The 20311-nt window shown below is 48.5% G+C and overlaps 1 protein-coding gene across 1 annotated transcript in view; it reads left to right on the top strand.

Moving 5' to 3' along the window:
* The window catches only part of Ppm1h (protein phosphatase, Mg2+/Mn2+ dependent 1H), a 224580-nt gene that overhangs the window by 129374 nt on the left and 74895 nt on the right, over positions 1-20311 (top strand). The window contains exon 5 of the mRNA XM_051176161.1: positions 19179-19263. Within this exon, the coding sequence (XP_051032118.1) occupies positions 19179-19263 (85 nt within the window). The remainder of the gene's footprint in view (positions 1-19178; positions 19264-20311) is intronic.

Below are 20311 nucleotides of genomic sequence, written 5' to 3'. Positions count from 1 at the left end.
ATGTAATTTTTACTTTATTTGTGTCATGTTTATTCTAGAAAATGCAAATAGGCAAACAGGAGAAATCTATACTCTTACCCCTCTCAAATTCCTAGTAAAAGTTTGAGGTCTATCTTTCTAGTCTTTTTTTTTTCACACATAAACCACTCCAAGAAATCGTATTCCACATACTGTTTTAGAACTAATTTGTCCCTTCCTCTATAAGTAACAGGTTACATGGGAAAATAATGGAGCATGCAGAAAAGGCATAAAATTCTGCTAGTTTGTTCTTCCATGATCATGATATTCTTAGGCCCTGGGTTTTGGCCCTTGCCACCTTTTGTGATGTTGGCTGCACATTGTTTCTCTACTGTTACCTCTGCCCGCTATACTGTTGGCTGCTGCCAGATAATTTGTTTGTGTGACCGAGTCTTTACTTCCCCTTCTGTGTTCTTTCTAGTTCTTTTGATTTGAAGAGAGCATTAGCTATTGTGTTTGCACTGTACATAAGCTCGAAGTCATTGGGACCTGAGTCAGGTGTAGGGCACACGAGCCAGTCAAGGATGATACTGAGGCGAAGTCAAGAGGACGAGTCTTGAGTTTTTTACAGAAAAAGGATGGTTGGTTGTCTAGATCGAACAGGTGAGATTATTGTATGAACAGCTCGTGTTCACTAGGTAAAGCATAGGACACCCAGGCTTGTCACAGGCTGACCTTTAAAACCGTTAGCTGGCTGCAATGTTTTTCCTTTAAAAGATGCCTGCTATGAGACAAAACATGAGTTCCTGCTTGACTAGACTCCCCGCTGCATCTGATTATCTCCAGGATTCTTGGAGACTGGGGACCAGGTGGGCAGCACACTTCCCTTTCCTCGAACCCAGCTCAGCTTTCTGTGACTGGGCTGAGACCCCCCCCCCCCGTGTTTAGGGGCTGTAAGTAAAATCCTGAAGCCCTACGGCATGGCTGGTCATATGGTTAGAGTTGGTGTCTACCCCCAGAACTAGTGTCGGTCTTTTGGGAATTTCTTATGGGAAAAACAATTTTCAAGAAGTCTTCTGAGTCATTCCCATACCTTCACATTGCAGAGAGCAGTTTCCTTAGCTGTCAAGTTTCCTGGCTCTGTAAAATCTTCCCCCAGTTAAGTTACACATATGGGGGGCACAGAGGGAGGGGGAGAGAGAGAGAAAAGGAGAGAGGCTTTTCTCCAGTGTTTAAAGATTTACATAAAATTAGCCAGTGTGGAGACTACGGCAGTGTGTGAGCATGTAGGTGGAAAGACAAAGCATAGGTACAACACTGATTATGTTAACAAGCTGAGTTTGGGGGCCAGTTCTCCAGAAATATGCATTGTAGCTCATCTTTCAATTCCTTAGATTTGTGAAAACAATTTAACCACAAATAAACACACACACATTGTCGATGCGGAAACGCCACACACTCAGGGACCTCCCTTTGGTGAGGATGCTGTAGGCAGAGACGAGTCTCTCACACATGCTGCATTTGTGAGATCCCTGGGAACTTCGAGGCCACCAGACCTCAAGGCAAAAATAGAAACCCTTCAAAGGCTCTGGAGCTTCCAAGAATTGTTCATGTGTGAACACAATGAAGATGCCGTGTCCCTGTGGCAGAGGCCTCATGGCTACAACACAGGCTTCTGAGTGCCTCCTGCCGAGCACAAGAGAGTGTGAGCTTTCTCATTAGTCTCTGAAAAATGGGACTCTGTGTGTGTGTGTGTGTGTGTGTGTGTGTGTGTGTGTAGGCATGAAGGCCAGAGGTCAATGTTGGTTCTCTTTCTCACTCTCTATCCTTAGTTTTTTAGACTCTAATTGAACCTGGAGCCCACTTGCCAGTTGGCTAGCCTGACTGGATAACAAGTCCCCGGAATCCACCATCTCTGCCTACAGAGAGCATTGAGCATTGAGATGACAGATGGGGCTGGGGATTCAAAATCAGCTTATCGTGCTTGCATTTACCAGCTTGAGCCATCCTTTGACGCCGTTTTGTTATGTTTTTAAATTGTTTTTTGTGGTAGTGTTGGGAGATGAACCCAGGGCTTTGCATGTGATTGGTAAGCATTCTACCACTGAGCCACACCCCCCCATGCCAGATATGATTATAATTAGGATGCTTCCGGATAGTAGGATTTAGAGGGTTAGTTTGTTGCTACTGTTAAGAACTTAGCACTAAGCACTTCCGGGTAGCCTTCTGAAGGGCGGGCAACTATCTTTCACTCTGTAACAGGTGTCTTTATGATGCTCCTGTTGAGGCTTCCTTATGAGACCGCTTTGAATCTCCTGGATGGAGGTTGTAAAAATTTGCACGTAGAAGCCTCCATCTGCTTTCCTCCCTTGTGGGGTTTGTGGGTGACCCTGACTCTGCCAACCAGGATGGGGTAGTTAAGAGCCTCTCCTTCTGTGGAGTGTTGGACTTTAATGGCTGATGTTAACTGGTCGAGAGGTAAATTGGAATAAGCCCATGCAGGTTGGGGCGGTGTCGTGGGAGGGAGACACTTCAGTGATGCAGTCATGTGGCCACCCTTGCAGCTTCAACCTTGACCCCCTGAGAAGCTCTTGAGACAAGATCTAGGATGGCGTGTTCAGGTTTGATTTCCTAGCCTGTGTTTCTTCCCGTGAATTTACATCTTCGTTGGTTTTCTTTCTCTCTCTTCGTTCTTGTGAAACATACCAGTGTGAGTTTATCCATGGTGTGATCCCTCTCCCATGGAAGCTGAGTGGGGCATACATAAACCTAGCAAAAGCGGGAAGGTTTTTTGTTTATTTTTTTAATCTTAATCTTATCAAAAGCCAAATTTGGTTTTGTTGGATAATGCCCTTCTGTCTCGTAGTGTCCTCACAGAAATAATTCAGGAGCACAGCCCACCTTTATCAGAGAGAGAGGATGTGTATGGATTAAGGGGTGTGGCATCTCGTAGCCAGACAGTGTCCACTGGTATCAAGGTCTTTGCACAGGACCTCACTTTGGAGATTCTGTGATCAGGTGGTTCCCCCTTCTCCCCCCACCTCACTTCCATCTGGATCCATCATAGCATAAGTGTCTGTATGAACTCTGGAAGAAATCTGCCTTTTCTTCTCTAAGCGCTTGGGGAGACTCTTCTTGGCTGACATCACGGTCTCCTGGTTTAAAAGGGATTCTAGTTTAGAAGTCTTAAGTTCTCCCGCCCCCTTCCTTTCAACTCTGCAGCTCACAAAGGCAATGGCTGTCACCGGTTCTTGTCGGCTTGTTTCTCAGGAGTTTGCCTTTGAAAGGGCTTTGTTAGTTCTGAAAGGAGTTTAGTTTCTTCTATTTCATTTTGCAGGATGAGGGATGGAAACAGGCCATTGTGCACGCTAGGTAAACACTCCGCCTTAGAGTCCAGTGCAGCGGTGCTCAGGATCTCCACCTTTCGCTATTTCCCTTCCCAGCACCATGCAGTTAGCACCCACTGAGGTCCAGTTAGCACCCACTGAGGTCCAGTTAGCACCCACTGAGGTCCAGTTACCACCCACTGAGATCCGGTTAGGACCCACTGAGGTCCGGTTAGCACCCACTGAGATCTGGTTAGCACCCACTGAGATCCGGTTAATACCCACTGAGATCCGGTTGGTGTCCACTGAGATCCGGTTGGTGCCCACTGAGATCCGGTTGGTGTCCACTGAGATCCGGTTGGTGTCCACTGAGATCCGGTTGGTGCCCACTGAGATCCGGTTGGTGTCCACTGAGATCCAGGTGCCCACTGAGATCCGGTTGGTGTCCACTGAGATCCAGGTGCCCACTGAGATCCGGTTGGTGCCCACTGAGATCCGGTTGGTGTCCACTGAGATCCAGGTGCCCACTGAGATCCGGTTGGTGCCCACTGAGATCCGGTTGGTGTCCACTGAGATCCAGGTGCCCACATTCTCTTTCCCTCCTTTCCTTTACTTGCCCTGTCCATCAAATGTCACCAGGTCACCAGCCTCAATATTCCCTAGTGTGACCCCCTTGTTAATAGATGAGTCCACCCTTTTCAGGATTTCACGCCATACATTTATATTCATAAGTATATTTCACAAAACACTCTACTATTTAAAAAGCCACCTTATTGGTATGCAAGACATATATTATCTGCATATGGAATCTAAAATACAGTTAAGGAAGATGACATCATACTCTACCACAAAGCCTGAGATCTCAGCCTTCCAGCTGACATCAAAAAGGCCTTCTTTCATCAGGACCCATCTAGTCCCTCGAGGAAAGACTTCAACTATTCCAGCCCCTCGATGTGGATCCTCTGACCCAAGCCCTGACACCTCACAGAACTAAAAGAACCCATTGCCACCACCTCCAAAGGACAGCCTCAAGCCTCCTCTGCTTCCTGGACACCCTTGCCACAGAAGCATTCACATCTGCCTTGTACCTCTGAAGGCCTTAGTTCTGTGAACGCTTTCCCCGATTTTAATCTGTTTGGTTTTAGCTGACCTACCTCCCGTTCTTCATTGCCAACCAAAGATCCTGAATGCCTTAGATGGTTTCTAAAGTTCAAGTCGATCCTGCACCTGTAGCCTTCATTTAGGGAGAGACGAAAGCCCTGGGGGAAGGATCGGGAAGGACAGGACTTGGTGTCTCTGACTCCACACACCACAGTGGCTGCAGATTTTCTAACCATGCACAAACCTGTGTTTAGTGATCTACACCAATGGTTTTCCCAGTCGGGTGTCAAGTCTGCCCTTTGTAGCTTGCATACTCCACTGTCATCTGTGTTGAAAACTGGACATGACTTTGAATATGTCTCTCCCCTTTCTCTTATATCCCTCCTAGCATGGTGACCATCCCCTTTTTGAGGGGTTTTGGAGCCCCTGAGAAGTCATCTGTAGAGGGGGGGGGGTTAACCCTCTTACTTGCAGCATGTTCTCTCTCTGTAATGTTTCCGTCTGTCCTGGCCTCTAGTTTAACTTCCAGCCATTTGCTCACACACTTGTCCCGACCGAGAAAATAGAAAATAAAATGTTTATGCATTGTCATCCATCAATAATACACCTCCGCTCTCCAGCATCCACTTAGTCTCTCCGTCAGTCACTTCCATTTTTCAGATAAGACTAAAGAAGGTCATGTGCGTGGTCCCTGCCATGTCTGTAAGGACACATCTATTCTCCGCCTTACCTTGTGAATGTTTTCGTTACGTTGGCATTACATGTATCCTTGGCCAGTTTCTCGTTAGAAGTAATGGGGTCTTCAGACAGCCCCCCACACTAGTGTTCTGAGTGATTGTTCATGGGGAAAATAAATTGTCTAGAACATATTTCTTCACTAGTAAATGTCAAAGAGGCTCCGGTGTGTGAAGCCTTCCCCCCTAGGAAAGTATCAGGACAACAACATCCTTCAGAGATAAACGGAAACTCAGCCTGGCTTCTGGAAAGTCAAGGAAGGAGTAAAAATCTGTGAAGCTGAGGCATGGAAACTCTTAATTTTCAGATTTGGCCCTGCTTGCCAAAACCAAGAAGTAAAACCGGGAAGTGGCACACGTGATGGGCGGTAAATTCAGTCCTTAACCGCATTGCAGGAGCCTGTCAGACTGAGGCGGCCGAGGACCTGTCTATACAGTTTCGTCTAAATTGAAATCAGACCCACAGTATAGGCCTAGAATCGCCCATTTGCCTCTTTCTCCTCACCCTGGTGATAGAGTTGTCTCAGAGACAGCAGATACATACCTGAAATGAGTGAAGACAAGAACATCCCCAGGCTTCGCATCAGCACCTCACCGGTGGTAGCAGGCGCAGGCGCACGCGCACCTGAGCCCTCTGCCCTGACAGGCCCTAAGAGAGTAGTCCAAATGAAGGAAGCAGAAGAGGAGAGAGGAAGGACATCCTGGCTTCTCCCAGGCAGCCCATCCCCTCTGGTCCTTTCTACTTCTACATCTCAGAAAAGACCGTTCAGCCAGAGAGCAGCCCAGTAGACTCTGTTCCCCCAAGGGGGAACAACCTTGATTTCTCATCCCATGAGGCTTCAAGAATAGGAGACAGGGTTCCAGAGAGCGAGACCCACTGTGTTAGCCAAGACTCAACCAAGCGTGTGGATCCCTGACTCTGACGCCCCGTGGGAGGAGGGTGGAGAGCTGTTAGGATCCATCCTTCCCCGTCCCAAGTGGCAGCCGTCATATCCTGCCTGCTCTCGCTCTCGATAAGGATGCCTGTTAGTATGCCGAATGCTCAGAGAGAGAGAGACACTGTCTTGGTGTGTAAAGAAGAGTTTGCCAGGATTCTGTCCTTCCTCGTTCTCACAAAGGGTGGTTCTGGGCTGTGTTTTTCTCCTTTTTTGCTACCTGCATTTCCTGGAATATGTTTCAAGCCCATAATTTTTTGTTGTTGTTTTTTGGTTTTGTCCGTTTCCTTTTGCGACAGTCTGTCTGTGTAACTCTGTCTGTCCTGGAACTCACTATGGAGACCAGCCTGGCTTCAAATTCACTGAGATCCGCCGCCTCTGCTCTGCCTCCCAAGTGCTGAGATCAAAGGCTTGCGCCACCACACCAACCTGGTAAACCTGGTTTTATCCACCGCACAGAAATGAATATTCCCAAATCGTTTTCTAGCCTTGACCTCATTCCTGGGCACCAGCTCCATCTTTCCTACTGTGCATTTACAAGCCTAGCCCTGTCCCTGGCTCCAGCCTCATGGTCTGAGTAACACTTGCCCAGAGTACACCGTCCCCCCCCGCCCCCCCCCCCCGCAGCCTGGCCAGCCTTCCCTGCCCCTGTGGTGCATGGCATCACCTTCCAGCTGAGGATTAACATGTCCTGAGGCTTTTTCTTCTTCACCTCCCACACTGAGGAAGGAAGTTACATATGTTATCTCTTAGGGATTTTTATTTTTCCAGACATACTCTTGTCTCATTTCTCATTAGGAGTCTTCAAGAACCTTGGGTGAATTATGGGTTGAGTAGATCTCCACATATGAATGGAAACAACAGTAGAGATCATCATACTGCATCATTATTAGAGTTCTAAGGAAGAACACTGAATGGGGTTGGGTGTTACATATACATACACATATACACATACACATACATATACATACACACATACATATGCATATACACATACATATACATATGCATATACATCTATGTAAGCCCCAGCTATGGGCAATTGTCTGAAAATCCTTAGAATTCTAAGCAATTGATTGTTCTGTTTGACTTTTACAAATGCGTTTCCTTCAGTGATTTGTTTGTTCAGCAATATTGGAAATTCTGTTTTGTTTATACAGATCTACTTGTTTAATTCAAAGAGAGAGAGGGGCTGTCTTTTTCACTGGGGGGGGGGTAGGGGCCAGGGCCGGGGTGGGGGGATGGGGGGGTGGGGCAGGTTGGAAGAAGCTCAGTCTCAGAGTGTCTAACCTATTTTCCCAACATAGTTCCTAGTTTGAAGTCATCTTTAGATTCTTGTTCCTGATTGCTTTCAACTCCACCTCAGCCGCCTCCCAACCCCAACTGAATGGGTCATGTCAGTGGATGAAGGGATGCTTCTTGGGGCTCTGCTAAGCCTGGGGGTGACCATCAGTAAACAGAAACAGAGGGGAGCCCAGCAGGTGTGGCTGGAGGCGGCAGCTGGTCTGTGTGGTCTGGCTGTGGGTGACAGGAGCCCTGCTAGGTGAGCATGTGCCTGTCTGCAGTGGGGACTTCCGGTATCTACTGTCAGCTGCAGGTGTTTAGACTAGACCTAATTATTTACCGATGTAGCTTAGCCATCAGGTAGCCAGCACAGTTCCTGATTTATTGTATCAGAGATAACAGCGAAAGACATCCAGAGATTCTTGTCATATGAATAGAGGCAGAACTGCTTCTTGTCCTTCTGAAGAATTACTGGGATGGACAGCCATGGCTCGTGTCGGATGTGGGATGTGTCGACCAAGAAACTCTTCTTCCATTTCCCACCACCTTACTAGGGCAAACTAAATAACATTTCCTATTGTTTGTGTCCCTCTGAGCACCAAGAACTAACTGGTCACCCACAGTTCTCTGCGAACAAAGCCATTTCAAACGTCAAACGTCAAACGTGTGGCCAAGGGTGCAGCCAGCCACCACCCCAGGCTAAAATGGCAGGGTTGCTTTAACACTTCTGGGAACATCTATTTTCCACCTTGGGCTGTTTTTATTTCTCTTCTTGGGGATTTGCCTGGCTGCTTCCGTCACATGGCCTTTGAAAAGTAAAGAGGCCAGAGACAGACACAAGTCTAAGAATGGCCTAACAAAGGCAGGTGTCACTGAAGATATTGCTTAGAATCTGCATGTGATACCTGCCTTTGACATTCACAGTCAGCTATTTGTAACCATAGGTTGAGAGGGCCGGATAAAGAGAGAGGAAGAGAAGGAGAGAGAGAGAGAGAGAGAGATCTGATTACTGATTATGAGGAGAAAAATATACTCACTGGGAAAGTGGTCAGGCACATTTGTGCTGGGGAACTGAGCAAGGCTGTGAGATCTAGGCACTGACCCTGGACTTGGGAAAAGGAGTCAGTACCCTTTGCCGCAAATGGGAACTAAAGCTTTTAAGTGTTCAGTGTACACACTGAAAGCATGTAGGCATGACTTTTCTGGTTTAAAACAGTGCCGAGTGAGAGCCCACCTTGATTTTCACAAGTAAAGTTAATTTGAACTCTGTAATCCTATATGAGAAAACCCACCAGTTGGGTATGTCAAACATAACCCCTTTGGGAAAACTGATTGGTGATTCTCCAAAAGTTTACGACTCAACAGATAACTCAAGCATGTGGCCATGAGAATGAACAACATATTCATAAACTCCGATACAAATGTGCATAGCCCCAAATGTCTATCAATAAGTGGTTAAGCAAAATGTGGCATAGCCTTATGATGGCTGCTCATTCAGGAGTGAGAAGGAATAAAACTGGGCTGCATCTGTCATATGGATACGCCTTGAAAACATACACTTGATGAATGGAACTGTTAATAAAAACCACATATTTGGACTGGAGAGCGGTTAAGAGCACTGGCTGCTCTTCCAGAGATCCTGAGTTCAATTCCCAGCACCCACATGGTGGCTCACAACCATCTGTAATGAGATCTGGTGTCCTCTTCTGGCCTGCAGGTGTCCATATGGAGCACTCATACATGAAATATATATATAAAAAAAAACCCACATATTACATGAGTCCATTTATATATCCTGTGTTCCCAATACATCAATCCATAGAGTCAGAAAGGAGATTCATGATTGGGCAGCGGGGAGAGGAATGAAGAGTGATTTCTAATTCCTGCAAAAACCAACGTCTTAGGGTTGGGATAAATAGGATAAAAATGTTCTAGAAATTATAAAATGGTGGTAGTCATTCAATCTTGTGAATACACAAACGTCTACTTTACCAGACGGATCCCATGGATTCAAACACAGCAAACTACTCCAAAGTTAACACACAGAGGGAGCCTTTGACTTTCTCAAATACTCACCACCAGGAAAACTGTAAGGCCACGAGGCGTCTTGCCCAGTCTGGAAAATTTTGGCTTTGCTTGTTGCTGCTATAGCAAAATGTTTGTACAAAGGAGCTGAATGGCGACATTGAGAAATTGTCCTGGGTGGTACAGACACAGTCTGGGTGGTTTGTGAAAAAGCAAGCAAGCATGGGACGTGGGCTTGCTTATTCCAGTATGACTGAACACTTATGTTCACTGCTCCAAAACGCTCCCCCCGCCCATTTCTTAGGGGCATGTTTGCTGAGGAGCTTGTGTGTTCGTTTTTTTTTTTTTTTTTTTTTTTATAAATCAGTCATCATAATTGCCCATTTCTTGAGTAGCCATTCTGAAAACATGGCTAGGACTAAACCCAAACCAGTTCTCAGCTCCTAGGATGGGTTTTTTTTTTTTTTTGTTTTGTTTTTTTGTTTTTTTGTTTTTTGTTTTTTGTTGTTTTTTTTTTTTTTTTCCTTCAGCTATTTTTGGAGCCTCTAATTAGCATGTGCAGCCTGGCTGTCCTCTGGCAGGGGCAACCCTGGCTTTTTCTGTCAGCTGCCCTGTTTTTCTCCCAGCAACAAATCCCCGGTATCTCTGAAGACATGGCCAGCCATTTCCGCCACACCGCTGCAAGGTCTGGTGCGTGCTTCCGGACTGGGTGGGTGCCCACCCCCACCCCCTTCCCTTGGAATTGATCTACAGCCGTCAAAGAGGGTTTTCCAAACAGTCTCTCTGTGTCACCTCGTACTGGCTTTCCCCCTCCATCCTGGAAACGTGGCGTTTAATGTTGCGTTTCAAATCACTTTTAGCTGAAACGTGTGTAATGGAATCAGGGCGTCCCATGAATACGCTTAACAGAGCCAGAGAGGCCTTGCGTTTGTGGTTCTGCCTTCCAAGGGGACTGGTGACATTGGTGAAATTATGTCTGGGCCCTGATGGCTAATGGATTCCTTGTCCCTTTTGATTTAAGGGAGGCACTCGGGGTGGTTTCTGAATTTGCTTTTATTTATTAGAATCTAAAGTGTGGTGATTACCACCGCCTGAGAAGGGGCAACTAAAACACCCAGGCATCTCCCTACCCACCAGGGCCGGGCTTCCTGCAGGTTAGGACTGATAGGCACACATCAGAGTCCCCAGATCCCACCCCTCCCTTCTGAGGCAAGGACACCCAGGCTCCCAGTTAGACACTTAAGTGGACCACATGAAGACATTCCGCTCTCCAGACCAAGGCTATCTCCATTCCAGCACACAGCCTCGTCACCAGCAGTCACCCACACACACCTGAGTTCCCCCCCCACCAAACACGGGGTTCATTGAGCTGGAAGGAGACTTGACCGTTAGCCTTAATCTCCAGCCTGTCATATGATGCTCTGGTACCTAAATGCATTGGAACTTCCTGTGTGAACTGCCAGAATGTACAGTCCAGCCGGGCCTTGTGGAGCAGACCTGTAAACCCAGCTACTCAGGAGGCTGAGGCAGAAGGGTTGCAAGTTCAGTGACAGCTTGGGGAACGGAGGAAGTTTAAGGCCATCCTGGGCAGCTTAGCAGGACCCTATCTCAAAACACATAAAAAAAAAAAAAAATGAACTTAAATTAAAATGGGCTGGAGTGTGGCTCAGTAGTAAAAGTTCTTGCCTAATTAATATCTGGGAGGGTCCTGCATCCGGTCCCCGGTAACGCCACCGCCACCATCACCGTCAAAAAGAAGAAGCAGTGTGGCTAAGGAGGGCTGCAAAGGTAGAACCTCCTCCAGCATGGCTGCATGGACACATGTTTAAGTGCACACGTGGGTGGGTTCCAGATGGGGGGCTGGAGGATTGCTTCGTGACTAGCAGTGTGACAGTGAAATTCTGTCCCAGCAGGATTCCTTCCCACTGCAGCCTTGCTGCATTTGGCCTTGCTGTCCAGCAACCCCCATGGGCAGAGAGGAGGAAGCCAGGCATGGCAAGCGGAAGCAATTTGGTTTGGATTGTAACCTCATGTCCGAGCCCATCCTTGTCCTCTGTTTTGCTTGGAGGGTTCCAGTGCCTCTTGTTCTGGACTCTTTAACCACCATTGCCTGCTTCTTGGGTCCAACAACCGGGCCATTTTGGATTCCTTTCCCATCCCCGCTCTGCAGAGAAATGGCTTCTAAGTTGGTAGTGAGCTCTCACCATCAGAGAGAGAACACGACAAAGCCTTGTCTTAAAGCTGACAAGCAGTGTCTTTATTAAGTGTTCCATGCCACACCTATTTGTAGAGTCATTTGATTGTGAGCTGGGGGGCAGGGACAGTGTATGACTTTAACTTGAGGAGCTAGGAGGTGACACTCTGGAATGTGCTCTGCTAACGGGCAGAACAGCAGCTCCTGGCCTTCAGGCTTGAGAGCCCAGCACAGGACCCCTGTATCTGCTCCCACTTGATTCCCCAGCCTCGCTCTCTATGAACTCTCGACTTGCTAGGGCTTCCTTTAATCTGAGGCTTCCATCTTGCTGCAGTTTATTAGGAGGTATGCATCAGTGAAGGTGACATCAAACTTGGTGGCACCGGGGAGGTGAGGGGCTGCGACCCCGTTGGTGGCCCCCTCAGTGCCACTGGGATGGGGCCTGAGTTGCCCCTGCAAATTATCCAAATCTGAGCATGTTCAAATCCTTCTGTGTAATCTTGTGACATCCCCTGTTGGCCTTGCACCCTACACTGTTTATAATATCTAAGTGCAAACAGTTACTATGCTTTATTGTTTAGAGAATTAATAATGACAAGAAAAGAATCTAGTACAGTATAGACATACCCCCCCCAAAAAAAAAAAAAAAAAAAGATTTTCTATCCACAGTTGACTGAATCTGTGGATACAGAACTTATGGATATAATGCAGGAAGCCAGCTGTGTATTGAGTTTTGCTTGCAAGGTGAATAGCTTCTAAGCCTTGGAAGTGTAATTTGCTGCCTCTCCACAACCTCCCCCTCCCATTCCCTGAGCAGTAGAGGTAAGCATGGGCAGGGGTAGTAGTGACTGGGTAGGAAAGTTGGTTTCTTGTGTTTTGCTGTATTAAAATTATCAAGGAAACTTCTCTGTGACCACTGGATAAATCCCTCCAGAGCTCTTAGATCCCCACCCAGAAAGGAATTTGAATCAGACCAGGACAACCCCCTAAGGTGCTAGGTCAGGAAAGTAGAACCCCTCTTGGCTAACACTGAGAGCCAGCCACAAGCAAATGAGCACAGTTGCCAGTTCTGAACCCACTCTTGTTGGGGGGGGGGGGTCTCCTAAACACAGAGATACAGGAAAGCACAGGCATTTCCAGGTTTGACCAGTTTATATTTTTATTACAAAATTTGCCTTGGAGTCTCTCAATCGACGCCTGCTGACGAATACTGTCTCATTTGAGTGATTTCAGATGGGCAGTTGGACCGCTGGACAGAGTCTGGGGCTGGCACTTGCAGCACCCAGCTTCCAGAAACTGATAGCTTTGGAACGTGAGTAAATATGAAGATGGACTCAGTAATATGTGTCAACTCTGAGCGCATACCTTCCTCTCTAACTTTACAAAGGAACACGTTCCCTGTTACAGTCCAGTATGTAAAGGGCAATTAGCCATCTAGCTAGCCCGTATCCATTCCTTGCAGCTCACTCAAATGGAATAATGTACTGTCAAGCTGCCAGGGGCCACTGTCGTCACCAATACTGTATTCATTAAAGTCCTGCAGGTGAGAGGGAGGGACAGAGCTGATCGTCAGCCTCACAGTCTTCCCCTGGCTGATTGCCAGCTGGTACAGAGTGCTGGCCACTAGCTGAAGGGATACTCAGAGGCCAGGGGCTCAGAACTAAAGGCTTCTGTCACTTTATCCGGCAGGGGCTGGGGTGGCAAAGGACTGAACTGATACAGAGAGGTACCCCAACTCCACCAAGCTCAGAGTGAGGAGCAGGCCCTTGACCAGTGCTCAGGGACCACTGTGCACCCACGTGGGCGCCAAGGCTGGGGCAAGGAGAGCCTTCCAGGGCAGGCACGCCTCCACAGTTGCCTGTGACTGGTCCAGAAGGCTCACATCTGAGGCTTTAGCCTAGATTGAGACTCGTGTGTGTGTGTGTGTGTGTGTGTGTAGATAGATGGATAGGTATGGAGACATGTGTACATAGCTTCTGCTGTCACAAGACTCAAGTATATACACGTTACTCAGCAACTCACTCTTCTTGCTTACTTCATTGGAGCTGCCTCTGGATCATAAAAAGCATACTTCATTATTAAAAAAAAAAAATGGCTGTGTGCAAACCAGTACATTGACCAGTTCCACTGATGTTCAGGCTGTTTCCAGTTTAGACCATGAGCAGTGACATCGGTGTTTGAATTCTTCTGTGTACCCTGTGCCTGGTCTTTGGGCCTTCTTTTACTGTATCGGCCAAAGTGAGCTGGCGGAACCATTGAGTGTGTAACTATTAACTTCACTAGTTCTTAGATATGTAGCCATTTGCGTGAATTGTGGGGCTGGCTGTTCTCCCCTCTTGGAGGATGGCTGTATAACAAACGTTGACCTCAGTGTGTGCATCAGGATTGCGTTGACTCTCACATGCGTTTTTCCTGGCGTGTTTCTCCCGTGTAGGAAATGTCTGTTGTGTATGCTGCACGATCCACTTCCTCTGGGGTTTACATTCTCTTGTTTTTCTTTCCTTTTGCTGGCCCATCGTGTGTCTTCTGGGGCTTCTGTCAGTCCTGCTTCAAGGGCAGGCATCACAGTCACACGGACACGAGATGTAACAGCACCGGCTGTCATCTCCCTATGAGAAATCGGATGACTGTTTGAGATGAACGTCCCAAATCCCTTTCTTGTTCCCTTTGGACTAGCTAGATGTTTTTCACTCGCAAGAGTAGTAAAAGGTGGGTGTTTTCCATTCTGAACGGTTACCTTCGATGGAAGACGTGGGACTTCCAGAATGTGTTCTCTAAATTCGTAATTCCCCGTGGAGTGGGTCACCTTTATCCTTTCGTGTGGCTACTGTTTGGGAAGGAAGGTATCTAAGCACTCTCCAGTTGACTCACAAGAACTGAATATCAAGCTGGGTCATTCATCACACCATAAACAACAGCCCATCTATATATACTGCAGTGAAAATAGATCTCAGCTGTGTCTGCGAGTGAAAAGCTGACCTCCACATCCGGGAACATGTTTAAGGACCATTCCCTCTGGAGAGGGAATGGCAATCTCTACAGATTTCTCACTTATTTCCACTGAATGGAAAAGGTAAATGGAGTATCACCTAAAATCTGGCCAGATTAATAGCCACGGACCCAGGCCTGGGGCTCTAGAGGGAACACGAGAGGCCGGGTTCTCCTTGGCCTTCATTGGGCCTCGGCTTTTGTCCCGTGACGTTTCCTTAGGGAGCACGCCCTGTGATAATAATGAAAGGAGACACAAACCCCCAGGCCCTGTGATGAGAGAACTTGGCTTCAGTCTGGGCGTCCTCTGCTTTGTGCACGGTTGAGCATGAGATTCGCACGTACTCACACCCACCCCGTGCGTGCGTCCCCTTTGAGATCTCTTCCCTTGTGTTGTCCTAAAGCACTGGAGACCAGCACTCTGGCATATTAATCCCAAGATCAGAGGGAGGGGAGGGAATGAGATCAAAGGAAAACCACACCCCGCCATTACACAGGAGGGGGCACTGGACGCTTGGCAGTCAAACACTTCAATCTGTGGGCGCCTCATAAAGGAAGAGTGTGTGTGCGTGTGTGTGCGCGTGCGTGCGTGTGTGCGCACGTGCGTGTGTGTGCGCGCGTGCGTGTGTGTGCGCGTGTGTGCGTGCATGCGTGCGTGCGTGTGCGTGTGTGTGCGTGTGTGTCTGAGTGCAGAGTGGAATTTGGATGTAATTGCCTACTCAAGGAAGTAATAGGCGAGGCTTACCGTAGCTGCACTGGGATGAATGCAGACACTCATGTGGAGTTTGAAATTTACAAATGTACCCATAAGGGACAGCTGGTGGCCTGGCTACTTTCTGACCCATGAGGAGATAACCCTGCCTCACTCCCCCTTTGTTGCGGGTTCCCAGCTCACACGCATCACCAGCGACTGAGGTGTTGGGAGTCAAGTGAGGAGCAGAGCGTGCTGCAGACTGGTTTGTTAAGGACGTTAGCCCTGCCTTTATCCCCCCTCCCAAGGTCCCCCTGGCTCAGGCGCTGCCTCTGCTGCATGTCCTGTCCTCATCGGTGTCTCTGGGTCAGGTGTCTCTCTGGGTGTAGAGGCAGGCTTGACTCAGGGAGGAAGTGCCCGCTGAGCATGCTCATGTGGGCTGGCCTGGACACCTTCAAGTCACTTCTCAGTGATGATACCCTTGTAGGAGGTCTGTCATCGTCTTGTAAAACCATTGGGAAGGTGTGTACAGATTTTTCTACCCTTTTATTATATTTTTCTCTTGTGTGTGTGTGTGTGTGTGTGTGTGTGTGTGTGGAACATACCATAGCACACAGGAAGAGGTCAAAGAACAAGTTTCTAGAGTCAGCACCAGGATTGGAGTTTGGATCATCAAGGTTGGAAGCAATCGCCCTTACCTGCTGGGCTGCGTCTCCCTGCTCAGCCTGATGACAATTAGTAATGTTCTCACAAAGCAAAAAAAAAAAAAATAGTTATAACGTTATGTCTGGGCACACCCACCCGAGTCCACATCACTGTCTGGGTACACAGTTGATTATCCCTTAGCTGGCAGACAACTGTGCCTGTCATCTGTCACATGCCAGGCACTGGGCACTAACACCCTCAGAAAGTGACCAAGCTCTGCCTGGAAAATAACCTCAGTGTAGTTAGAAACATCGCTGACACCAACAATTGCAGTGAGGGCTGTGGCAGGGAGAGGGGTCACAGTGATGCCTCGAACCCACCTTATCAACCAGGTGTGGTGACATGTGCCTACAGCCCCAGCACTTGAGACCAAAGCAAGATCGTTAAGTTGGAAGTTTACAATCTCACTGGGTAACACAGCAGGACCACACACATACTCACACACACACATACTCATACACACACGCTCTCACACACACATGCACACACATACTCACACACACACACATACTCATACACACACATACTCACACACACACACGCACACACACTGGTACCCACACACACTCACACAGACACACACTCACACACACACACACACACACACACACACACAGTGGAATAGAGTAAATGGAAGCGAAGGCTGGCAAGGGCCGGGGAAGTGAAGGATGGGGGGGGGTGTATGGGTAAAACCAGACAGGAGTCTGCTCTGATGTTCTGTAACGTAGCAGGATAAATATGCTTCAGGATGTTGCATATTCAGAATCACTATAGAAGTGATTGTGAGTAGGCCTGGTGTAGTGGCACATGCCTTTAATTTCCAGCATTGAGGAGGCAGAAGCAGGTGGGTCTCTGTGAGTTCAAAGCTAGCCTGATCTACATAGTGAGTTCCAGGACAACCAGGACTACAGAGAGAGACCCTGTCTTGAGAGAGAAAGAGAGAGAGAGGGAGGGAGGGAGGGAGGGAGGGAGGGAGGGAGGGAGGGAGGGAGAGAGAGAGGGCAATATCGTTATGAGTGTTCCCAACAGAAGGGGTAGGTGTTAGAACTAGTACATCTGCCAGTTAACCTGTAATCTTCACATATTGTTATAGATGTGAATTGTATCCCATAAATATACATATGTAATTGATTAATTAAAACACACACACACACTTGTACTCAAGGGTAAGAAGTGGGCAGAATTGGTGTCTTAGGGCTTCAGTTGCTGTAAAGAGACACCATGACCACAGCAACTTTTTTAAAAGAAAACACTGAATTTGAGTGGCTTACAGTTTCAGAGGTTTGGGCCACTGTCATCATGATGGGAAACATGGTGACGTGCGGGCTGGCACGGTGCTGGACAAGGAGGTGAGACTCCTACGCCTTGATCCGTGGGCAACAGGAAGTGAACTGCTACACTGCACAGAGGGAGCATAGGAGGCCTCAAAGCCCGCCCCCACAGTGACCCAACAAGCCACACCTCCAGTACCACCGCAACTGGCAGCAGGAAAAAACCAGGGAGAGTCTGGTGTCATACACAGGGTCTGATGGAACCCCAGACCAAGGCAGTGCTAGGAGTCAAGGACACACGGGATCAGGTGCAACTAAGGAGGGAGGTGGTAGGTCAGGGCACCTTCTGAGGCCTGTGGAGTGAGGGAGTCACTCCCGGGGAGGCTGCGGTCTACAGCTGGGCAGGAAATAGTGCCAGTCCCTGTGGCGGAGGATTCTGGGGGGCAGATTTTGTGGGGGACAGGGGAGGTGACACTGGTTACCGGTTTGGAATGTTTCTAAGTATGCAGTCCCATGAAATATCCACATGGATGTCTCTGTGAGCTGTTTCAAGACGGAAACAGCCTGCGCCCTCAGTATGTACGCGGACATTGATGCCATGTAGTCATTTGGCAGACGTCAAGGGTGCACTATTAGGGCCATCTCCACAGGCATGCAAACTGGTTGTCTTAGCTAGGGTTTCTATTGCCGTGAAGCGAGACCGTGACCATGGCAACTCTTAGAAAGGAAGACCCTTAATGAGGTGGCAGCTTACACTTGCAGAGGTTCAGTCATCATCATGGCAGGGAGCATAGTGGTGTGCAGCCAGACCTGGCATAGCTGAGAGGCCTAAAAGTGGGCTCGTTTGCAACAGGAAGTAGACTGAGGCACCGGGCATGACTTGAGCATATATGAGACGTCAAAGCCCGCCTCCACTGTGACACACTTCCTCCAACAAGACGGCCACACCGCCTAATACTGCCACTCCCTTTGGGGGACATTTTCTTTCAGGCCACCACTTTGGTAGTCATGCAGAACCCCACTATTAGAAGGACCCTTCATCTGTTTCAATGCCCTGAGCTTGCCATCTTGAAGTTTTCAGTTCTGTGTGTCTGGAAAGGTCTGAGCACAGGGCACTAGAAGCACCAAAGACCCAGAAAAGGCATTGCTCACCTGTCAGTCCTACAGCCTCGCTTTAGACATCTGCTTTGGGGAACTCTGCTCTCCTAGTACCTGAGAGGGCAGTAGCTCTAGGGTTGACCTTCTGGAATGTGTGACTTTAAGGAGCCTTAAGGTGGTAAGCGCGCAGTTTTCTAGACCCCGGGGTCTAGGAACTGTAGTCTAGGCCAGAAGTGTCTAGCTCCTAACATGCTTGTGAACAGCCTGGGAATCTAATTCTGATAATTCAATGACCGTTCTGGTAAGAAGGCTGGAGTAGAACCCGGGACCCTGCATTTCCTCCACGCTCCCAGGCAAGGCCAGTACTGCTGTCCACTGACACCTGGAGTCCCCAAGAGTCTAGCTTTGCACTGCCCAGGACGTTAGATGCCAGCCACATCAGACTTACTTAGATTAAATGGCATTATAAACATGGTTCCCGGGCTGCGGGTGTGCACGTAGGGCTGGGGGGGGCAGCCATGTTGGACTATGCAAAGAACGCTGCTGTGCTCACACAAGGTTCAGCTGGACAAACTGGGCCAGAGTGAAAACCGTTTCGTGTAGAGTTGGATGCTTGTCGCCAGGGCATTAAGGCAGTGGGTCCAGGTAGCAGCAAAAGAAAGAAACGTCATTCTTTGATAGCTGTAGAACTGAGTGTCTTGGAACAGTGATGACACCCCAACATGGCAAGGGATCCAGCCACGATGAGAGTGAGCCTGCCGGGCAGGTGGGTGGGAGGAAAGGACATCTTGCAGCCTGTCCGAGGTTGTCTTTCACAGAGGCTTTATGAGTTTGTCGGCTGCTGATGAGTTTTCTTTCCCCTTTCCAGGGCCATAATAATCAGAAATGGAGAAATCATCCCCATGTCTTCGGAGTTCACCCCTGAGACAGAGCGCCAGCGACTTCAGTACCTGGTAAGAGCCCTGTGCGTCTGGCAGGAGGGCAGTGGTGTTGGGAGTAGCATCAGGGCTGTTTGAGAGGAACACCTGCCGTGACATGACAGCATTGACACCACAGCCTAACGACATATGGTGTTAATTCCCCCCACCACACACACACACACACACACACACACACACCACACACACCACACACACACACACCACACACACCACACACACACACACCACACACACCACACACACACATCACACACACATCACACACACCACACACACACACCACACACCACCCACACACACACCACACACACACACCACACACACCACACACACACACCACACACGCCACACATGCCACAAACACACCACACACACACGCCACACACACCACACACACACACATGCCACACACATGCCACACACATGCCACACACACCACACAATGACACACACACACACCACACACACCACACACACACGCCACACACACCACACCACACACATACACACACACACACAACACACACACCACACCACACACATACACACACACACCACACACACACACGCCACACACACACACGCCACACACACACACACCTTCTGGATCACACTTCCTGACTCCGCGTGTGACAGATGCTGCACCTCCATGAATTTATCGTTGCGGCTAAGTTTTATCCCCTCTGCATCACACTGCACTCCGTATGTGCCCCTTCTAAGGTGGGTCAGTGGGTATAACACACGGGCCATTCTGGAAAATGGCCTGCAGCTCAGCCGAGCTCCTGCAGCTCTCACAGCCAGTCACGTTACCAGAAGAGGCCTCTTCCCATACATAGCAGCTGAGTTCCCAGATGACATGCCACAGCTTCACACTCAAACAGGATTCTCCCTGTAGACGATCACTCAGTTCCCCAATGTTGCAGAGTTAGAGTGTTGTGGAGTAGTGGGAGGCCTCAGGAGATTCATGCTGCCCTTACAATCCAAGTTTTATAAAAAGCAAAATGAAATTCTCTTCCTTGTCCCCAAACTCCAGAAACAAGAGACTGACATCAAAGTTGTA

Source organism: Phodopus roborovskii, unplaced genomic scaffold, assembly GCF_943737965.1.
Source record: "Phodopus roborovskii unplaced genomic scaffold, PHOROB, whole genome shotgun sequence".
Taxonomy (NCBI): Eukaryota; Metazoa; Chordata; class Mammalia; order Rodentia; family Cricetidae; genus Phodopus; species Phodopus roborovskii.
The sequence above is the reverse complement of the archived record's forward strand: the minus strand, read 5'-3'. Positions and strand labels throughout refer to the sequence as shown.